The following is a 19,713-nucleotide window of genomic DNA, read 5'->3' on the forward strand; positions in this document are numbered from 1 at the left end:
ACTTTTTCTCTGCAACGTGGGTCTTTTTCTCTGCAACGTGGGACTTTTTCTCTGCAACGTGGGACTTTTTCTCTGCAACGTGGGACTTTTTCTCTGCAACGTGGGACTTTTTCTCTGCAACGTGGGACTTTTTCTCTGCAACGTGGGACTTTTTCTCTGCAACGTGGGACTTTTTCTCTGCAACGTGGGACTTTTTCTCTGCAACGTGGGACTTTTTCTATGCAACGTGGGACTTTTTCCGTTCCACGTGAGACTTTTTCCGTTCCACGTGGGACTTTTTCCGTTCCACGTGGGACTTTTTCCGTTCCACGTGGGACTTTTTCCGTTCCACGTGGGACTTTTTCCGTTCCACGTGGGACTTTTTCCGTTCCACGTGGGACTTTTTCCGTTCCACGTGGGACTTTTTCCGTTCCACGTGGGACTTTTTCCGTTCCACGTGGGACTTTTTCCGTTCCACGTGGGACTTTTTCCGTTCCACGTGGGACTTTTTCCGTTCCACGTGGGACTTTTTCCGTTCCACGTGGGACTTTTTCCGTTCCACGTGGGACTTTTTCCGTTCCACGTGGGGCTTTTTCCGTTCCACGTGGGGCTTTTTCCGTTCCACGTGGGGCTTTTTCCGTTCCACGTGGGGCTTTTTCCGTTCCACGTGGGGCTTTTTCCGTTCCACGTGGGGCTTCTTCTATTCCACGTGGGGCTTTTTCTATTCCACGTGAGACTTTTTCTATGCAACGTGGGACTTTTTCTATGCAACGTGGGACTTTTTCTATGCAACGTGGGACTTTTTCTCTGCAACGTCGGACTTTTTCTCTGCAACGTCGGACTTTTTCTCTGCAACGTCGGACTTTTTCTCTGCAACGTCGGACTTTTTCTCTGCAACGTCGGACTTTTTCTCTGCAACGTCGGACTTTTTCTCTGCAACGTCGGACTTTTTCTCTGCAACGTCGGACTTTTTCTCTGCAACGTCGGACTTTTTCTCTGCAACGTCGGACTTTTTCTCTGCAACGTCGGACTTTTTCTCTGCAACGTCGGACTTTTTCTCTGCAACGTCGGACTTTTTCTCTGCAACGTCGGACTTTTTCTCTGCAACGTGGGACTTTTTTCTGTCAGGTCAGGTTCGATCTGTGACGTGCTACAGGTACCATGTAAACCTGTACTAACCTGTTCCATGGTCGGGTTGTCGGCGACTAAACCGTCTCCCCCACCAGGTTTTCTGGTGAGGGGGGTGTTTGGATATGGACACCCAGCAGGATTAAAAACAAAACCTGTCAAAGGGCGGAGGAGCTCCTTGTTAGCCAACGGCCATCCATATCTAGTGCCCAACTGTGTCTGCGGACGTCCTCCTGCAGTTGGGTTACTTCTTATTAGGAGGTTGGTGGCAGGATTTGCACTCCGGCCACCGTAAAACCCCTCGTTCCACAAAACGCAAAAACGCAAAAAATTCTGAAAACCCACTCCGTGGGAGTACCTCCTGTGCAGCTTCCCTTCGCAGGGCAGCTCACCGGATGACGGGATTGGGGTAAAGCCTTCGGGACCCCCAATCTTTGATAGGAGGGAAACCACGGGGTAACATCCCTGGGTCAGATTGCGGGAGAGTGTGTCGGAGTGGTGCTGAGGTGTCGTCCACCAGACGGCGGTCTCCTTGGGTTAACCTGAGGCGGTCCCTTCGGGTGGGTGCCTGGAATGTCCTATCCCTAAGAGAGGATGATCACCTGTCTCTGTTATCATCTGAGCTCAAGCGTTTGGACATCGGGATTGCAGCTCTCTCTGAGGTTCGGAGATCGGATTACGGCGAGATAATGGTGGGTGGTTACACCTACTATTGGTCTGGTCGCTCTGATGGTTACCAGACCCAAGGAGTTGCTGTAGCTGTGTCCAATAAGCTGACCCCAATGATAATTGAGGTAACACCGGTCAACGAGCGTATTATGAGATTAAGGATTCGTCACTCCTTAGGTGTCATTTCCCTGGTCTCTGTTTATGCTCCGACTGAGGCGAGTGATCTCACCGTGAAGGATGCATTCTACGCCACACTCGAGTCTGTGGTTGATCAGTGCCCCAGACGAGATACACTTCTAGTCTTGGGAGATTTCAATGCATCGACTGGAACTGATAGGGATGGTTATGAGGTGTGTGTTGGTCCCCATGGGTCAGGAACTATGAACCAGAATAGCACTAAGTTCCTTGACTTTGCAAGAAGTAATGGACTGAGGGTGGCTGGTTCATTGTTTCAGCGCCCACAAGCTCATCGCTGGACTTGGTATTCCAACGCTGGCGGTGTGGCAAAGGAGATTGACCATGTCCTCATTGACGGTCGTTGGAGGATGATCCAGAACTGCAGGGTCTACCGGAGTGCTCAGTTCCTCAATACTGACCACAGGCTTGTTGTAGCAACTCTAAAGCTGCACCTTAAATCCTGGAGAATGGTACCATCCCAGCCTAGGCTGGATGTTGCCAAGCTCAGGGATGAGAGAGTAGCTGAGGAGTTTGCGAACAGGCTGAGTGGGGATTTTGGGGGTCTCGGTGCTTTGGGGGGTCCTGAAGAGTTGTGGAGAGCCTTCAAGACCACCGTCCTTGATGTTGCCGGTGGATGTCTTGGAACTCACCGCAGGGCAAAGAAGAATTTTGTCTCTCAAGGGACACTGGATACCATTGATCAGAGTCGCAGGGCCAGGCTGAATGGCAGAGCTGAGCTGTTCAGGGAGCTGAGGCGTAAAACTGTACATGCAATGAGGGTGGACAAGGAGGCCTATGTGCGAGGAATCTGTGAGGGGTAGAGCATCACCTGTGGACAGGTGATTCTCGTCCCGCTTACAGGGGAATTCGCGCATTACGTTCATCCAAGCCCATCCCTCGGAGCACTGCAGTTCGAGCAGAGAGTGGTAGGCTCTTGACAGAGGAGTCTGAAGTGAAGGCCCGCTGGGCCGGTTACTTTGAGCGGTTGTACCAGGCTGATCCCCCAGCTGTCGAATTGGACGTCAAGGGTGTTACAATCCCTGTTGCTGACCCTCGAATAAACTGTGGTCCACCTTCGCTTGTGGAAACACGGGCTGCGGTGAACCAGTTGAAACGGGGCAAAGCTCCAGGGATCTGTGGCATCCATGCCGAACTTCTCAAGGCTGGTGGAAGTGCTGCACTCGTGTCGTTGCATGCAGTTTTGTGCTCTGCCTGGAACACAGGCATCATCCCAACTGACTGGAAGAGGGGCCTTGTTGTCCCTCTCTGGAAAGGGAAGGGTGATCGCCAAGACTGTAACAACTACCGAGGGGTGACGCTGCTCTCAGTGCCGGGCAAGGTCTTTGCTCGGATAATTCTTGATAGGGTTCGCCACCATCTGCTTGAGCACCAGCGTCCAGAGCAGTCAGGCTTTACACCAAAGAGGTCAACGATTGACCGTATCCTTGCCCTTCGTGTCCTCACCAAACGCAGACGAGAGTTTCGGCAGGGGCTGCTTGCAGCCTATGTTGATCTCTGTAAAGCGTTCGATTCAGTGAATCGGGATGTCCTCTGGAGGATTCTTGGTCTTCGTGGGGTGCCACCAAAACTGATCGATCTGATGTCTGAACTCTACTCTGGTACTGAGAGTGCTGTGAAGTGTGGTGGTACCACCTCTGACTTATTTCCAGTTGTTACTGGAGTTCGTCAGGGATGTGTACTTGCCCCCACACTTTTCAGCACTTGTATGGACTGGATTTTAGGGAGGATGTCGGAGAGATCAAGTTGCGGTGCATCGTTTGGGAATGTCAAGATCTCGGACCTTGATTTCGCAGACGATGCAGTCATCATTGTGGAGACTTTAGACATCCTTTTGGGGGCCCTCGAGGTGCTGAATGAGGAGTCGGAGCCGCTGGGATTACGGGTTTCTTGGGTTAAAACTAAGATCCAGGCTTTCGGTGACATCTTGGATGCTGCTGTCCTGTCTGTGTCTGTTTGTGGTGAGGATGTTGAGGTCGTGGAGAGATTCACTTCCCTTGGCAGTGATATTCATGTCTCTGCTGGCTGCGAGTCAGAGGTCAATAGACGTCTGGGTCGGGCCTGGGGAGTCATGGATTCACTGGATCATGGGGTGTGGCGCTGCCGGTACCTGTGCGGGAGGACGAAAGTCCGAGACTTCAGGTCCTTGGTACTTCCAGTCTTGCTCTATGGGTGCGAGACTTGGACTCTGACCAGGGATCTGAGACGGAGACTTAATTCCTTCGGTACCAGGTGTCTTCGGAGAATCCTTGGCTATCGCTGGTCGGATTTTGTGTCCAACGAGCGGTTGCTGAGAGAGACTCGGATGAGATTTGTTACCTGCATAGTCCGTGAGCGTCAGTTGCGGCTGTATGGACATGTGGCTCGTTTTCCTGACGCTGATCCTGCTCACCAAATTCTCTCAGCGAGGGAGTCTCATGAGTGGAGGAGGCCAGTGGGCCGACCACGTGCCTCATGGTTGCAGCAGGTTGACCATCATCTCAAGGAGATGGGGATGGGCCTGGCATCTGCCTGGGGGATGGCCAGACGGAGGCCCCTGGAGTACCGGCGGAAAGTGGACGCAGCGACGCACTGTTCTGGCACATGCTCCCATACCTGACCTGTGGGACTTTTTCTCTGCAACATGGGACTTTTTCTATGCAACGTGGGACTTTTTCTATGCAACGTGGGACTTTTTCTATGCAACGTGGGACTTTTTCTATGCAACGTGGGACTTTTTCTATGCAACGTGGGACTTTTTCTATGCAACGTGGGACTTTTTCTATGCAACGTGGGACTTTTTCTCTGCAACGTGGGACTTTTTCTATGCAACGTGGGACTTTTTCTATGCAACGTGGGACTTTTTCTATGCAACGTGGGACTTTTTCTATGCAACGTGGGACTTTTTCTGTGCAACGTGGGACTTTTTCTGTGCAACGTGGGACTCTTCTGTATGCCACTAATGCTTCAGTCACATTTGGCTCGGCGGCCGTAGGGTCTAAAAAATCTACGGCCACTAGCAATTATAGGGTGGCCCCAGTATTTCCACGGTCACACAATGTAGCAGTCACATATGTTTTTGTTTTTTGGGTTTCCCAACCTTGACCAAACCCAGTATCTGCAGAGCCTAGCAGCCACATGGCTGAGGAAGTCGCCATTGCAAGGCTTCTTCTTGTTCTTCCTCCTCCTCCCCTTCTTCTTCCATTTTTCTTCACACGGAGGCCTGATTCAGCATTATCTTGTAAAACAAGTAATCTATAATCATGTACATTTTCCTCCTCATTGATAATTAATTAGTTCGGCGAAATGCGACCCGGAAACGATAAAAATGTTATCGGACAATAAATTAACGGACATTATGGGACTAAAAAAAAAATCGAGTTATCAGAAGTTAACTGGTCCGATAACGATAAATGGAAGTTAACTTCCGATAAAAAAAGTAAACTTCGATAATTATCTGTTATCGGAATATCACTTTTGTGCCCAACACTGGTGGCAAACACCTATACTCTGATCTCTAGCGGTAGCGCATGGTCGACGCAGACTGCCACGGAGGCCATACGTAGGATGCACGGCAGGCGTAGGGGAAGCGTGCGTCGACCCAGCGTTGCCCGCAGGTAGTCACACAGACCTCAAGGCCACTGTACGGTGAACACAGGGACGCCTTAGGACTACCCTATGGCGACCGTGGAAATAGTGCGGCCGCTGTAATTTTTTGGGGGTTGGCAAAATTCATTTTTCATTGATAAGAGCCTACGGCAGCCGCACGAATAACGCAAGCCCACCGTACGCCCTACGTACGGTCGACGTGGAACACATCTACGTCATGGCTACGGCTTGTCGAATTGCTCCGGCCAACCTTGAAATGAAAAAAAGTTCTAACTCCGCGCTCTAATTCCACTGAGACCACTACGGCCTGTAAAAGATAGTCATACGGCGTAGGGCCACCCTGAGGCCACCTCAGAAACTTTGCGGCCGCCGCACATTTTGTCAATTCAGGGGGTGGGGGGGGTACGGCCGCCGTATCCTAATAACTTTTATATGTTTCCAGGTGGTGACATGCCGAAAACACACTGAAACGAAGAAGAATTTCCCAGCGATTACCAGAAGTCCGTGCACAAAGGAACGCAAGACGACAGCTGCAGTTGCCAGCGGTCCCACCCGCTGCACACGTGAAGCAAAAAGAGGGGTGAAGCAATCCGTCGCGTACGTGGTACGTCGAACGTATGTACGTACTTGTCTGCAGGTTGTAAAGAGCGTACATCGAAAACCAGTCAAAGGGGGGAATTGAAACTTTACCACATGTTACATGACCATTTGATATCGCGCATGTTGAGGTAAATCGAAATTTTTCAAAGTATAATTTGTACACATTTACCTCAGTTTGCGTGGAGAGACGCAATTACAAATTTGCCGCCAGAACAGTTGGCTCACACCCAAGGCCGCCGAGAGCAATAATGGGCTCTGTGGAAATACGAAGTGTCGGACTTTTTTTCTTCTTTTTCTTTTTTCTTCATTATTTTTTTTTTTTAACAAAACCCACACGGAGGTTTCTGTGTTTTCTTCTTCAAGGGAAATTAGGGTTATTCACCTATTCCGACATGCAGATTCGGTTAACACGCTTCATCCGGATGGGGTGTGGCCAACACTCCCGTATTCATTACGTCATTTCCGCCATTGTGATTATGTAAATTGTTCCCACAGTTATTTATTTTACGAGGGAGAGTGTCACTGTCCACGGCCATGGCATTCCGGGGAATCACCAGGGACAGATCGAGGTGAGGCTGCGCCCTGTGCGCTTCCTCCCTTAACTCCCCCTCCTCCCGCCAAAGGCGATGTTGTTTTTTTCACATGTAATGAGGTGCATATAACCAACGATGTGGTCTCGGAAAGTTGGAATGAAAACTGTCTCGCACTGTGAATTTTTTTTTCAACAATTTCCACTGTAAAGACTAAATATATGATCAGGAAGGTAAGCCTACCTCATATAACATTGCGTTTCACAAATTTAAACGTAAATTCTGAAACGATTACATCTATCTATAATTCCAGGTGTGTGTGTGTGTGTATGTGTGTGTGTGTGTGTGTGTGTGTGTGTGTGTGTGTGTGTGTGTGTGTGTGTGTGTGTGCGTGCGCGTGTGTGTGTGCGTGCGTGTGTGTGTGTGTGTGTGTGTGTATGTGTGTCTGTGTCCGCTGTTTCTCGACAACCACTGGTCCGATCTAATTGAAACTTGCCAGGTATATTGCTGGGGACCTGAGGATGTGCCTTTTCAAGGTTTGATATTAATCGGACAAGTGCTTCCCAAGTTATGGCCATTTATTTACCAAACCAATGACAAGACCCGTTGTTGCGTGGGTGTGGCCGATGGGGAAGGGAAGCTCAGCCACGTTCCCCATTACGGGTTACAACGTATGGACTTCCGGAGAGTGATGACTTCGTGTATTCTAATAATTTCTCGATTTCTTATGCGCATTTATAGATAAACACTATGCCCCAAGTTATGATCGTTTTCATATTAGACGGTGCATAAATTTCGGTAACATCAGAGTGAGCTGGTGTGCTCCGAACCAGGAAGTAATTTTTTTTTTCTCTCCTCTTCTCTTTTTGTTTTTCCTTGCCACGACATTGCGAAAAGGTAAAATACGTTGGCGCTAATTGAATAATTGGGTATTAAAACTAAATTGCGAATAATAGTAACTGCGAATAATATGCGAATTTCTGGGCCACGCACGTACGGGCTCGCGAGAGCGACGAAACGGCCTGTGTGGTTGTTGTTTGCTGCTCACGTTTTGAATATTTAATTTTTTTTTATTTTTTTTTACGGGCACGTACTAGTTTAAGAAAATCCTTCAAGTGTTTCATTATGTTTATGTTTTTGAAGTGTGTTAACACATTGCGAAAAAAAAAACAAAATCAAGGTCTGCAGTTGGCAAACATTGTTGAAAAGATGGACATGTCAATTCGGTATTTTTGGAATCGTTTCTTTTGTTGTCATTTTAATTTCCAGATTGAACAGCAGCAGCAACAGCAACAGCATTACGTTCTTCAAAAGAGGTGAAAATTCGAAGCAGAATTCACAGGATTCCCCCTCACCCCCCCCCCCCCTTAAAAAAGAAAGACTTAAGAGACCATGATGTGCATGCTGAAAAGGGTAAGAAATAGTGAAGCTGTTCCAATTTGATTTTGTAACTCCACTCACTGGTGGAGCCTTGTCAGTGTGTTGCAATTATGTCATGATGATTTAATAACAGTATAATCGTGTTGTTGGTAATATTGTTACGAATTTGGAAGCTTACTGCACACAACAGCCATGTCCTTTTGATCAGTTTTATCGGTAAGTATGTGTTTCTAGTTAGAATCCATCCCCTGTGTCTAATGGGAATTAAGTGTACGGGCGCTATGGATTATTTTATAGATAGGATTTTTACAACGACAACGACAACAACGCCCATCTTCGTTTTTACATCAACAACACTCTGCTCTCAGCATTCTCGGCGCGCTCGTTGGTATATGGGCGTGTACGGAATTCCTTTGGAATGGAATTCCATTCCAAATATGGTCACGAAGCGTTTCGCTTTGGCTGTGCGCCAAATAAAGGTATGCGTCATTTTTTGCCCAATGGGCGACGAGCAGACCAGAGCCGGGGCGGTCCTTGGCAAGAAGGCGGAGCCGCGACACCTCGTCCACCCAATGGGAGCAGGCCACGGACGAGCGGACCGTGCCCCGAAGGATGGAAGAAGGAATTAATGATTGCGTCCCGTCGGCTCGAGGCGCTTCTGTCTGGTCTGCGCTGACTGCATCGCGCGCATCCGAAGCATCTTGTCTGGCGCATTACAGCGAGCGGTCAACCATCTCATCAAGGGAGACCACCTCGTCTCGCCCCCTCTGGGTTCGGCTGCCCTGGTCCGTCCTTTGGTGACTGGTGCTCCGGGAAGGTGCGGACCGAGCCGCACAAACGCGGCCAGGTAGCCAGCACGTTATCTTCCCTCAGCTCGTCTTCCCTCCGAGCTGAAGGGGCAATAAAGTCCATCTCTTTCTCGGTGTGTGTGTGTGTGTGTGTGTGTGTGTGTGTGTGTGTGTGTGTGTGTGTGTGTGTGTGTGTGTGTGTGTGTGTGTGTGTGTGTGTGTGTGTGTGTGTGTGTGTGTGTGTGTGTCCGTGTGCCCCGTCTGATGAGTAGAATTGTTAAGTGCTTTTTGCTGTACATTATTTGCATTGCTTAGTCAGATAACTCTGCCCTTACGTGCTCCCCTCGTTCCCAAATTATAATTATAAAAAATACAATAATTATTGTTGTAAATAAATTCCCCTTTTTGTTGAATGTACCAGCTCGTTTCTGTGTTTCTTTCATTGGCTTAGAATGGTGCTTGTTGGGAAATAGCAAAGCAGCAAATTGTTCTTTTGGTCCGGTGCGGCTCTGGTAACTCCGCTCTGTTACGCCAGATCTGAGCCGTTACCTGCGACTCGGATCGGACAGAGTCGGCCGAGGGTGTGGTTCCCCGGTAGTGGGACTGCATGTGTATTTAGGTATATTGAAATTGGCAATTGACCCTATCCCACGTGGTCGACCTATTGGCGATCTTCGGTCCGATAAGCGACCCGTGACCTTTCGGATTTATCTGAAAGGTACAACCTAAATTCCAGGTGTTCGGTGGAGCAGACTCCACTGCTCCCCCTCGTGGTCGTGCTCGCCACCGAGACCTGGCCCCATAACAATATTATCTTTTGTTGGTTTGGTCCTTTTATTCATCGTCATTGTTCACCATCCATTGAAGAAAGAGAGCTTGGTTTGTTTAAATGTACAATGCTGAGGCTCATATAAGAGCTAACACAGAAAGTTTAACAAGGAGAGCAGTAGACAAGAGGGACGGGAGAGGGAATGGAAGCACAAAACTGTGGGTAACAGAGACACGAGGAGACGTAATTGTAACTATATTTAACCATTGCTCAGTACACAAGAGATCCTGAGTTCTTTTATCCCATCCTATGAACGTTTAATTATCTATTTTTAAAATCAAAATCTGTACATGAATCATGTTTTTGCGCCCCCCCCCCTCCCCGTAACCTAAAATCCTGGATCTGCCCCGGGTTCTAAGAGGTGTAAGGGCTGCAAAGGTGTACTTGTCTTAAAGGTATGTCCCAATAGTCCGTAATTAATAGACATGTAGTCAACGCCGAATCATAAGTAATTAATCGACGTACTCACGTTCAAACAGTCTGTTTATTTATTTGTATGCAGCCAGTGGCTGCTTGGCTGCATCTTTTTCTGGGGTCATGCTTGCGCTGCCGATGCGGTGCCCCTGTTACCAGTGAGCTGGCACTCGCTTTGCTGACCTCAGAAGGATGACAGACTAAGTCAACCCACCTGGTGTTAATTCAACCACCTGGTATCAAAGGCTTTGAAGGTCTTAAGCCAACATTAGGCTTAAAAAGTACATAATTAATAGACATACTCACAAGGGGTCGTTCAAGACTTCACATCGACGAGGGTGCACCGTCCATTCATGTTTTTCAGTTTCATATACAGTGGTGTACTATATGTATACACCAATGTAAAAAGATTCCTGTGCACCATAATTACACAAAATGATACTGACATGTACCCGAGCAATATAATGGTCAGCCAACATGTTACTTGACATGTTCCCCGGTTTACCAGTGAATATCCCGAACTTGTGTGTGCACACTGTGCACTGCAAGTCCAAATTGCAATGCACGTGTACCGAGTCATATGGTGGTGGTGGTCGTATGGCAGCTTAGCTGCCGGGGTAGCTATCATTTCTTGAAGCGCGACTGCGTCGCTGATGCAGTGCCCCTCTACCAGTACACACACTGGAACTGGTACTCATTTCACCGACCTCGGAAGGATGACAGGCTGAGTCAACCCCCTGGTGCATTAATTCAGCAGCTGACGGGTCTTGAACTCAGGACCCTAGGATCCCAAACCACCACCCTAACCACTGAGCCAACACCAGCCTTTCACCGAGTCACTTGACAGTGCTACACGTGGTACTGAGCAAATTTCAACGCAGCATGATTCGGTATACAGGTTTTAAAGGGTCAAGAGGTCTATAAGGTCAGTCGATATAAGTGGTCTAAGAGGGTTCAAGGGGTCTAAAAGGTCTGAAAGGGTTTTATGGGTCTAAAAGATCTAAAGTATCTAAATAAGGCCAATGGGTCTAAAGGGTCACGGGGTCGAAGTGGTGTCAAGGTCGAAAGGGATTTTGATGAAGATTCGGATATTATATATTTTTTAATCTAGTGATTTTTTCATCATGAAGAGATAGGGCAAAAAAACTATATATATATATATATATATATATATATATATATATATATATATATATATATATATATATATATATATATATATATATATATATATATATATCATGATATTTCAAAGAGTTATGGATGAGTTATGACAAAACTTGGCGGATGAGTTGGGTAGGTGACAAGAACAAGCCTATTTGATTTTGGTTCAGATCCGGCCTGTCATTCAGATATAAAATGTAAACCGTTCAGCCTGGCGGAGGTATGCACTCTCCCGAGTGCCGTTGTAGTTCCCTCTGGAACTCCGCGTCCCCTTCCCCCAAAATACTCATCAAAAGTTTTGCCTGAGTGAGGACTACCTGCCTTGTGAGGTTCTCAAAATCTGATTCACCTTGCTGTGCGACATCAACTTGTGCCTCGTGCAGGTGAAACCACCACAAGGAACACACCATGAGACCATGACAAAGAGATACCACGAGGGGGAGACACCATGTGAGACACACAAGATGCACACACCATGAAGAGCACACACCATGAAGAGCACACACCATGAGGGTTACATCCCACAAGGGATACACACCACCTGCACACTCCACAAAGGGATACACCTTGAGGGACACACACAAGATGCACACACCATGAAGAGTACACACCATGAGGGTTACTTCCCACTAGGGATACATCATGAGGGATACACCATGAGGGACACACACATCAGGAGGAGCACACACACAACATGACGGATACACCATGTGGATACACCATGAAGAGCACACACCATGAGGGATACACTGTGGTGGACATACCACAAGGGGGACACATCTTGAAGTCACACACCATGAGGGATACACCATTTGGAAAAGACCACGAGGTGCGCACACCATGAGGGACAAACACACCATGGAGAGCATATACCATGAGGGATGCACTCTATGAGGGACATACCATGTGGAACACACCATGAAGGACACACACCACTAGGAACACTTGTGAGGATAACAACATGAGGGATACACCATGTAGGGCACACCACGTGGGATACACCATGTAAGACACACCACAAGGGGTACACCCCTTGAAGAGGATACACCACGAGGGACACACACCCCATGAAGACGATACACCATGTGGTGCACACCCCTTGAAGAGGATACACCTTGTGGTGCACACACCATGAGCGGAGGACACCATGAGGAACACACACCATCAAGAACACACACCATGCAGGAGACCATTCCATGCTTTAACTACTCTCTGAGTGAAAGTCCCCTGCCTTGTTACCGTCTTAACTCTCCTCTTCTTAACTCTCAGGTTATGGCCCCTGGTCCTATCACTGTCCACTCTGTTGACTAACTCATCTACACTTATTTTATCTTTACCTTTCATTATCTTAAACATCTCCATCATATCTCCTCGTAACCGCCTCCTTTCTAGTGTATAAAGCCCTGTCTCCTTCAGCCGCTCCTCATAGCTGAGTCTAGCTTGGCCCGGAATCAATCGAGTAGCCCTGCGCTGAACCCTCTCGCTGGCATTGATGGCCTTCCTGAGTTGTGGTGACCAAAACTGCACACAATATTCTGGATGTCGCCCTCACTAAATTCCTGGACAATGTTAACAACACGTTTTGATTTATAAATGATCCCCCTCTGAATACAACCTAAAACCCTATTTGCTTTACCTATAGCTGCCTGGCATTGTGCTGCCTGCTCACCTCCCATATGTATTACCACCCCCAGATCCTTCTCCTGTGTGACATGCTCCAAAATTACCCCTTGCATCCTGTAATCTCTATTTTCATTATTCTTTCCTATCCCCAACACCTTACACCTGCTCAGGTTAAATTACATCTCCCAATGTTATACCCAATCTATGGAATTATCAATACTTCTTGAATCTGATCACCACCCCACCCCCCCCATCCCCTCCTTTCTGCTATCTATCTCCCTTACCTCCAAGCTTTGTGTCATCTGCAAGTTTGGAAAGCTGACTATTTACCCCACTATCCAAAACATTGATGTCAATAATGAATAATTCTGGTGCCAGTAGCAATCCCTGAGGTACATCACTCCTTACATCCTCCCAGCAAGACATCCTCCCACTCACAGCCACTCTTTGCTTCCTATCACTAATCCAGTTTCCAATCCAGTTGTGAGTAACTACCTGACGAGCCACTTCACAAGTCCTCACCTGAGCTAACAAACTCCAATGTGGTACCTTCTTAAATACCTTCTGAATGAAGTCGAGATATAGCCTACTATCTACATCCACTGTGCTCCTCTCATCCACCCAATTAGAAACTGCTTCAAAGAACTTTAATATATTTGTTAAAGAAGATGTCCCTTTGGTAAACCCATGCTGACTACCTTTAATTAGTTTATATTTATTTAAATGGTTCCTCATCTGGTCCATAATTAATGTCTCGAAAACCTTCCCCACAACTGATGTCAAACTAACAGGTCTAGAGTTCCCCAATTCTTCTCTGGATCCATTCTTAAATAATGATGTTACATTTGCTTCTCTCCAATCCTCCGATACCTCTCCTGATTCCAGTGAGCTCGTCCATTAATACCTCGCTTACCTGCTCAGCCACTGCCTGTCCTCGTTACCCCCTCACCCTTGCCTGCCTTTGCTACCCATCACCATTGCCTGCCCTTGCTACCATCACCATTGCCTGCCCTTGCTACCCCTCACCACTGCCTGTACTGGATACACCTGCGGCCTCACCACTGCCTGCACCAGATACACCCTCAGCCTCATCTCACTGCCTGCACAGGCTACATTCTCATATAGTATTCAAACGTTGAACAAATGGAGAGGGGTGCCAAAGATGCCCCTTGCCTGGAGCATCATTACCTCTTTCACCAAAGGTGAAAGAGGTTATGTTTTAACCCGTTTCTGTCTTTGTTAATTTGTCTGTTTGTTTGTCTGCCTGTGTGCAGGATATCTCAAAAAGTTGTAAACAAATTCGGGCTAAACTTCGTTGACATGTTGGGTGTGTGACAAGAAAGAATTGATTCAACTTTGGTGAAGATCTGAATCCGGATCTGGATACGAGAATTAGTTAATTTTCTAGGTGAATCTTCCCCATTGAGAGGTCAGGCCAAAAACGACATATAGCATGACATTTCAAAAATGTATCAGGCCCGATATATTCTCGTGGATCAGGCCTTACGTGGCAGAGGTATGCGCTCGACCGAGTGCCCTTGTAGTTTGATTTAGGGTGGGCCCTGACACCATGTAGTGCCCACACAACGAGGGGAAAACACCATGAGTGGGACACAACCATGAAGAGGACACGACACACCATGATGAGGACACAGCGGAGCTTCATCCCAGACTCGTGTTTCGAATGAGCTCTAATCTCCTTTGCTGTGAATTCCATGCTAAAGTATTTGTCTATGGAATGAGACCATTGAGACGCGTAGCGTCGATGGCATCATGGCCTGTTGTGTAGCTTCGTGTTCCTACAAGTCCCGCCGTGCCCCCTCGTTATTCAAGCCGGAGCTAATTCGTCCGTTTGTGACAATGGTCACATTGGCAATCTACGACCCTCATTAAGAAAATCTGTCTGCGTGCGAGAATTAATATAATTACACAATTAACCAATATATAGGAGCCGCTTGTTCGCCGGTTCATTATGTACCGTATGTGATAATACGGAATTCCCTGCACGGTCTCTGCCTCGGACATTGAAAAATGTTCACAAATTAACCGGTCACATGATCGTGCGTTACCCTGACCCTTAAAATGCTATATCGTTCGCTTTTAGACCTGCCATTGAACTACCGACTCCATTCGCAAGTCTAATTAGAGCAATCTTTAGAGACATTCAGCACCACTAACCCGAGCTCTCAAAGGTCTTTTAGCCGTAAAATTCGTTCTTTCATAGACCATGGCAGCTGAACAAGAGCATCAAGTGTGCCCTAACAAGTCCTTCTTAGGCTCTCCGTGAGTTACTTCATTATCGAGTCCTGTTCCCCGGTCCTCCAGACCGTGCAATCTGCCGCTGTTGTTTCCAGTTGGGGGTCCGGGGGGTGGGGGGGGTGATGGTGAACTTTCTCATCCAGTCTACAGGGGTGGATTACCGTGTAGCATTTGTGGCTTTCGAGAGTGCAGCGAAACGGTATAATTATTGTCTGTTACAACAATGTTATATCATTCTGGTCGTGAGTGAGTTCAACTTGACACACTCGGTCAGGCAAGTCATTGCTCGCACAAGAGGATTGTCAATAATTTATTCATCATCACAAAATGAACAAGTGCGAGAATAGTATAAGTTTGTATATGTTTAAGTATGTATGTATATACTGTATATGTGTGTGTGGTTATCTCCATATTTGGGTTTCAGAAGTTGGAACAAACGGAGTCTTCCCAGGTCTTGATGTATCCACATTCGTTCCGGTAAGGGATCATGATTCATCGACCAAGTTGTGAAGTTTTCTTGTTCTCAGTTTTGTTCCGAGAGGTCTTCTCAAGATTGTCATTCACCCCCTCCCCAGACAGCCTCCAACTGTAGTTTGTTTGTCGTAATATCCCCAGAGGTAATTTATGAGATCTCTCTTTGTAAGGGTCTTCTTTATCATCCCCATTGCTCCAATCATCACTGGTACAATTTCGATGTTCTTCAGTTTCCAGGATCTTTTCACTTCATTTTTGAGATCTTTATATTTGGTCATTTCCTTGATTTCCACGTTAATTCGATCAAAATCACTGGGTCAATTAACTGAAACCTCAATTAGCAACACCTTCTTTCCTTTTTCATATGCAAGTACGATATCCGGTCACAGTGCTTTGTTTTCTATGTTCACGCTCGATGGGATGAGCAAGTTGTACGTGAGCGTTACTTCCTCGTTTTCAATTATCGCTTTTGGTTCATGTTTCCATAGGTTTGGTAGAACTGGGATATTGAAATTTTTGGACATGTGAATTTTTTGGAAAATTGAAATTTTACTCGACATACATTGTTGTGCCTTTGTGTGTACAGCTGTTCAGACATTAGTGTTTTACATCCTGATAGGAGGTCGCTCGTGCTTTCTGTTTCTACCTTGCAGAACCTACACCTGTCCAAGTCTTGCTATATTTATAAAGCCATTTATGTAGTGTCCTTGTTCTTCGGCATTTATTATGATTTGTTGTTCATCCCAATTGAGCTGACCTCTTCATAGCCATTCAAATGAACCTTCTTTGTCTATCCCCAATCTGTCCAACTCTATATTTATATTTCCCTACTCTTTTGGCTTTCTCCCAGTTGTCACTATATATCTGTTGGTATTTCACCTTGTATTTTTCTTTTGTCTTTTTTTTGCAATTGTTTGGGCTGTATTTGTTGCTGTTTCGGTTTGGTACATGTTTTTTGCAAGGTGATTGAGAGATATCTTTTCTGGTTTGTTGTGTTCTTCATGCTTGTGTATAAATTGTCTTCTGTAATCTCTAGTCAGTTGAACTTTTCACATGCTCTGCTAATTCTACATTCATCGCTCTGTGCACTCGATTGAGTTCCATTAGGACGCCACCTCCTTATTTCCTTGGCAGGTACATTCCCGGGATGTACTGATTGTTGTAGAACATTTTGTGGATAATGCAGAGTTTCCTTGTTCTGATATCTAGTTTTCTGATTTCCGCATGTGGCCAGTGTACTATTCCGCAGCTGTTTTTAAACACTTGTCCTGCTAGTTGGGTTATGGCTTTGATATTGTTTTTCTCCAAGGTTTTTGTAAGATGATTCATTGTCTAGTTCCTTTATTGTTGTATTTAAGTGGATTTTTATGTTGTCCGTTTTTGTTGGTTTACCTTGTATGAATATGCACTTGCCACACTTATCTTGGCCAAATTCCATTTGGTTGTCGTCAGAGTACCGTTTCACTAATTTCAGTTGTTCTGCCAATTTTTCGTCGTTCGGTACAAAGAGTTTTAAATCATCCATGTCCAGTGGATATGTCACCTTCTCTGTCTCTTTGGACGTTCTCTTATTGGCTGTTAGGGTGTATTGTGTCCTTACTCACTAATGAGGTTACTTAGTGAATTCAGATCCAGGCAAAACAGGAAAGTGTGGGGGGGAGTGTGGAGGGAGCAGGAGGCTGTCTTCTTGGAAGATTCTGCGTCATATCTCTGTGTTTGTTTGTTTTTTAAGTTAGCATGCTGGTGTGTGTGTAATATTCAAAACTCGACATTGTGCACAAAACATCTGACAATTCTGCAAATAAAAAATGCAGTCCTACATGGTAAATGTGCTCCTCTATAACGGGTGGTGAGAAGTTGAGTAAAACGTGATAAGTGTCCAATAGGTACATTTTTCACGGCCATTGTGAACTCGAACACAACAACTCATTTGGCTCTCGTGCGACTTTTCCTGAACTTGATACCAACACATGTTAGCATCATTTTAGAGACTACAATATACACCAGCGCTCATAAAATCATACACCGCATGGTTTGCAATCACTGTTACAAGGCAAATTGTCTCTGTTACCCTCCAGCTTTTAACACATAAAATAATTATATAATATGTGCGATTGAAAAACAAGTGTGAGAGCCAACACAGTGTTTCACTTTCTGATACTGTTTCCGAAATGTGCAAACGCAAAACAAAATATATATATATATATATATATATATATATATATATATATATACATATATATACATAAACATATACATACATATATATATATATATATATATATATATATGTATACATCGTCGCCTTTCATTGTGTCATCTCACATGGCATGACCATCCCGCCGAGCGATGCAGTGGTTTCCATGTGCACTGATCATTCATTCAAACTGCCATGGCTATCATCTTGTGCCATGTCCTCCATTCTTGATACCTTTCACATCCAACAATAATTGCAGGGACTGAAATGGAAATCTAGACCCGAGGTCACCCAATTCATCACCATGTAGGTCGTTCCTGTTAGAATTGTTTTTTAATCAACTATATTCCATAATGGCGTGAGGGTGGGGGAGGGGGGTTGGGGGGGTGGGGGTTGAGTTCCCAGCTGGTGACCTGACCCCTCGCCACCCACCTCCATTCCTCATTTTAACCTCAAATTCTAATAATATCAAACGTGGGTGTTCAAAACAAAACGACAAAACAACACGCCTATGAACACAGTGTACCCTGTTTGCACAAATACATTATATACAAGACCTCCATTGAAGTGCATTCTAAAACACTGTTCATCTTCACTCGAGCTAAAGCAACAACGGCGGAATGTACACCATGTCAAAATGGTTTGAGGATTACAATTCCTTTTTATTCATGACACGTGTGCAGAGGACACGGGCAATGTCAAAATCAAACTTCGAGTTTTGATATGACCGTCGAAAAAGTGATGATCGACCATCGAAAAAGTCAACAAGGTGCGACCAAGTATTCCCTGGATGCTTTGAAAAGAAACTACATGAGAAGTGTGATGTCATAATCGTAAAAGTGACAATGACGTTTGTTTCAGGAACAATCGATGTCATGAATAGACGAAGATTAACTTTACAGTGACTCGAGTCAGCGGAGGATGACCCAAAAGATCGATATGGTCTTTTATTATAGCAAGTGAAACTTTGTGGACAGATGGTGAGCGTTTTGTGGACATTTTGATGAGCATTTATTTGCGATTCAGGTGCACCTAAATAAAGGATGAGGACTTAGTAGAGTATCATCCGCTTCGGCACAACATGTGTGGGCATCTTCAGGTGTACATTGAGTGGAGTTACAGGTACGGTGACATGTTCATGTGAAGATCACAGTTTCTCACCATGCACGAATCCCGTGCAGTGCTCCTTGAAGAGCCGCACCTCCTGGCCCCATGGGTTGGTGTGTGGCCGAACCAGCGGGAGCTCCACCATTAACGACATTGAGATTCATGTTCATGAAAGCATTGGTGGCAACTGGCTGGATGTAGTTAACAGGACCATATCCCACAGCAGCCGCAGCAGCAGCAGCTGCTGCCGCGGCTGATGATGTGCTGTAGCTGCAAGGATATGAGCTGTAGTTGCTGTAAGCTGACATGCTGTATGGTGGAGATACAGGAGAACCACTGTAAGCTGGGGGAGGCTGTGGGCCTGAAGGGATGCACGGACGACCGTCTCGCACGAGCACTGGCACAGCAACTCTGCGCGGAGGTTGGAGACCCTGGCATTGATGTAATTCAAGACTCCGGTCCTGGCGCTGCCGTTTGCACTTGTAGCGGCGGTTTTGAAACCAGATCTTCACTTGCGTGGACGTGAGCTTGAGCAAGCTGGCAAGGTGTTCCCGTTCTGGCGCCGACAAATAGCGCTGCTGCTTGAAACGCCGTTCAAGCTCGAATACCTGTGCCTGCGAAAAGAGCACACGAGGTTTCCGCCTTTGCCTTGGTCGTGAGGGTCTCTCCTCTCCCAGGCTCGATGATTTCTTGGGCTGTTCGCTCTTCCCCAACAAGCACGAGTTTGCTGAAGGGACAGACAAACCAAAACGTTTGAAACACATGTGAATGAGCAATGATAAATATATG

At 46.3% G+C, this 19,713-nt stretch overlaps 1 protein-coding gene and 1 long non-coding RNA gene across 9 annotated transcripts in view; one reads left to right on the forward strand and one right to left on the reverse strand.

Annotated features, from left to right (window-relative positions):
* The first annotated feature begins 6,334 nt into the window (after positions 1 to 6,334).
* Positions 6,335 to 19,713, forward strand: part of LOC147033883 (uncharacterized) — a 109,846-nt gene continuing 96,467 nt past the window's right edge. For both annotated transcript variants that reach the window (XR_015055841.1, XR_015055844.1), the window contains exons 1-2: positions 6,335 to 6,728; positions 7,959 to 8,005. This is a non-coding gene — a long non-coding RNA (uncharacterized LOC147033883). The remainder of the gene's footprint in view (positions 6,729 to 7,958; positions 8,006 to 19,713) is intronic.
* LOC147033884 (homeobox protein Nkx-2.5-like) overlaps positions 15,444 to 19,713 on the reverse strand; it is a 101,192-nt gene continuing 96,922 nt past the window's right edge. For all 7 annotated transcript variants that reach the window (XM_085872181.1, XM_085872173.1, XM_085872159.1 and 4 more), the window contains one exon: positions 15,444 to 19,651. In XM_085872181.1, the coding sequence (XP_085728307.1) occupies positions 18,975 to 19,651 (677 nt within the window). In that variant the 3' untranslated portion in view covers positions 15,444 to 18,974. The remainder of the gene's footprint in view (positions 19,652 to 19,713) is intronic.

This window comes from Eptatretus burgeri, chromosome 1 (assembly GCF_056783735.1).
Source record: "Eptatretus burgeri isolate ZD-2024b chromosome 1, Ebu_testis_v1, whole genome shotgun sequence".
Taxonomy (NCBI): Eukaryota; Metazoa; Chordata; class Myxini; order Myxiniformes; family Myxinidae; genus Eptatretus; species Eptatretus burgeri.